This window comes from Eimeria mitis, genomic scaffold, assembly GCF_000499745.2.
Source record: "Eimeria mitis Houghton genomic scaffold, Emh_scaff160, whole genome shotgun sequence".
Classification (NCBI taxonomy): domain Eukaryota; phylum Apicomplexa; class Conoidasida; order Eucoccidiorida; family Eimeriidae; genus Eimeria; species Eimeria mitis.
The window spans coordinates 3,617-5,026 of record NW_013569916.1 but is presented as its reverse complement, the minus strand read 5'-3'; the positions used below and the strand labels follow the sequence as shown (position 1 = coordinate 5,026).

The following is a 1,410-nucleotide window of genomic DNA, read 5'->3' as shown; positions in this document are numbered from 1 at the left end:
TGCTGCTGCGTGTTGTTTTTCGTCTCTCTGTGTTGCTTTTCGCTTTATGGGTCCTTGCGGTTTGCTGCTGCTGCTGCTGCTGCTGCTGCTGCTGATACAGGCTGTGCGCTGCTGCAGCAGCAGCTGGAGTTCGTCTGCGTGCAGCAGCAGCAATTGGCTTCAATGCATGCGCTGCTCAGCTGGAGCAGCAAGCTGCTGCTGCAGCACGATCTACAGCAGCAGCAGCAGCAGCAACAGGAAGAGCTGCTGCAGCAAATCCTGCAGCAGCAGCAGCAGCAGCGCGCGAAGAAGGCGACGCAGCAGCAGCGCATGCAGGACCATCAGCAGCAGCAGCAGCAGCAGCAACAGCACCGAGTGGAATAGAAGCAGCACGAGCAGCAGCAGCAGCAGCAGCAGCAGCAGATCTTGCTGCTGTAATCTGTATTTGCTGCTCTTCTGCTGAGGGGGGCCTCAGAAGCTTTGGGGTGCAGCAGCTGCTGCTGCTGGCTTCTATCCTCAATATACCTGCTGTTGTAGTGCGTAACAAAGAGTGGGTCTGCTGCTGCTGCTGCTGCTGCTGCTGCTGCTGTTGTTGTTGTTGTTGTTGTTGTGGGTTGTGCTGTTGCTGCTGTTGCTGCTGCTGTCGGTGCTGCTTTTTCTGCTGCTGGTGTTGCTTGGTCTGCTGCATGCGTTGCTGCTGCTGTTGCTGCTGAGCTGGGTATTGCTGCGCGTCCTGCTGCTGCTGCTGCTGCTGCTGCTGCTGTGCTTGCTGCTGCTGCTGCTAACCCTGCAGCCAAAAGGAAGAGCTGCCGCAGCAGCTGTCCCGTTGAGTTCGCGTCGACGCTGCTGCTGCTGTGTTGCTGCTGCTCGTGGCGCTGCTGCTGCTGCTGCTGCAGCTGCTGCTGCTGCAGTTGTTTATCTGTAGCTGTTGCTGCTGTGTTGCTGCAGGTGCAAGCGGCGGATTGCTGCTGCTGTTGGGCTGCCAACAGCTTTGGCTGTTGGGGTGTATAGGCAGCTCAGGCTAGGCTGCTGCAGAGCAGCAGCAACGCAGCAGCAGCAGCAGCAGCAGCAGCAGGCTGCTGCAGGGAGCAGCAGCAGCAGCAGCAGCAGCAGCAGTGCAGAGGCTAAGGAAACATCGGCAGGTGAAAGAGGGGTTCAAGGAGCTGCTGCAGCAGCAGCAGCAGCAGCAGCAACGACAGCAGCAACAGCAGCAGCAACGACAGCAGCATCTTCATGTAACAAATGCAGCAATCCTGGCGCTTCTAACCAGCAGCAGCAGCAGCAGCAAACGGCGCAGCAGCAGCAGCAGCAGCAGCAGCAGCAGGCAGTGCAGGAGCAGCAGCAGGCTCTAATAGAAGCAGTCACAAAGTATGGGCCTCCGCAGCAGCTACCCTTCATGCTGCTGCAGCGGGAACACCCACTGCAGCAGCA

The 1,410-nt window shown here is 58.7% G+C and overlaps 1 protein-coding gene across 1 annotated transcript in view; it reads left to right on the top strand.

The window, feature by feature from the left end:
• Positions 1-1,410, top strand: part of EMH_0001120 (protein kinase, PfEST homolog, putative) — a gene marked incomplete at both ends in the record, with an annotated part of 27,896 nt that overhangs the window by 24,136 nt on the left and 2,350 nt on the right. Inside the window, 2 exons of the mRNA XM_013495492.1 lie at positions 101-529; positions 928-1,347. Of these exons, the coding sequence (XP_013350946.1) occupies positions 101-529; positions 928-1,347 (849 nt within the window). The remainder of the gene's footprint in view (positions 1-100; positions 530-927; positions 1,348-1,410) is intronic.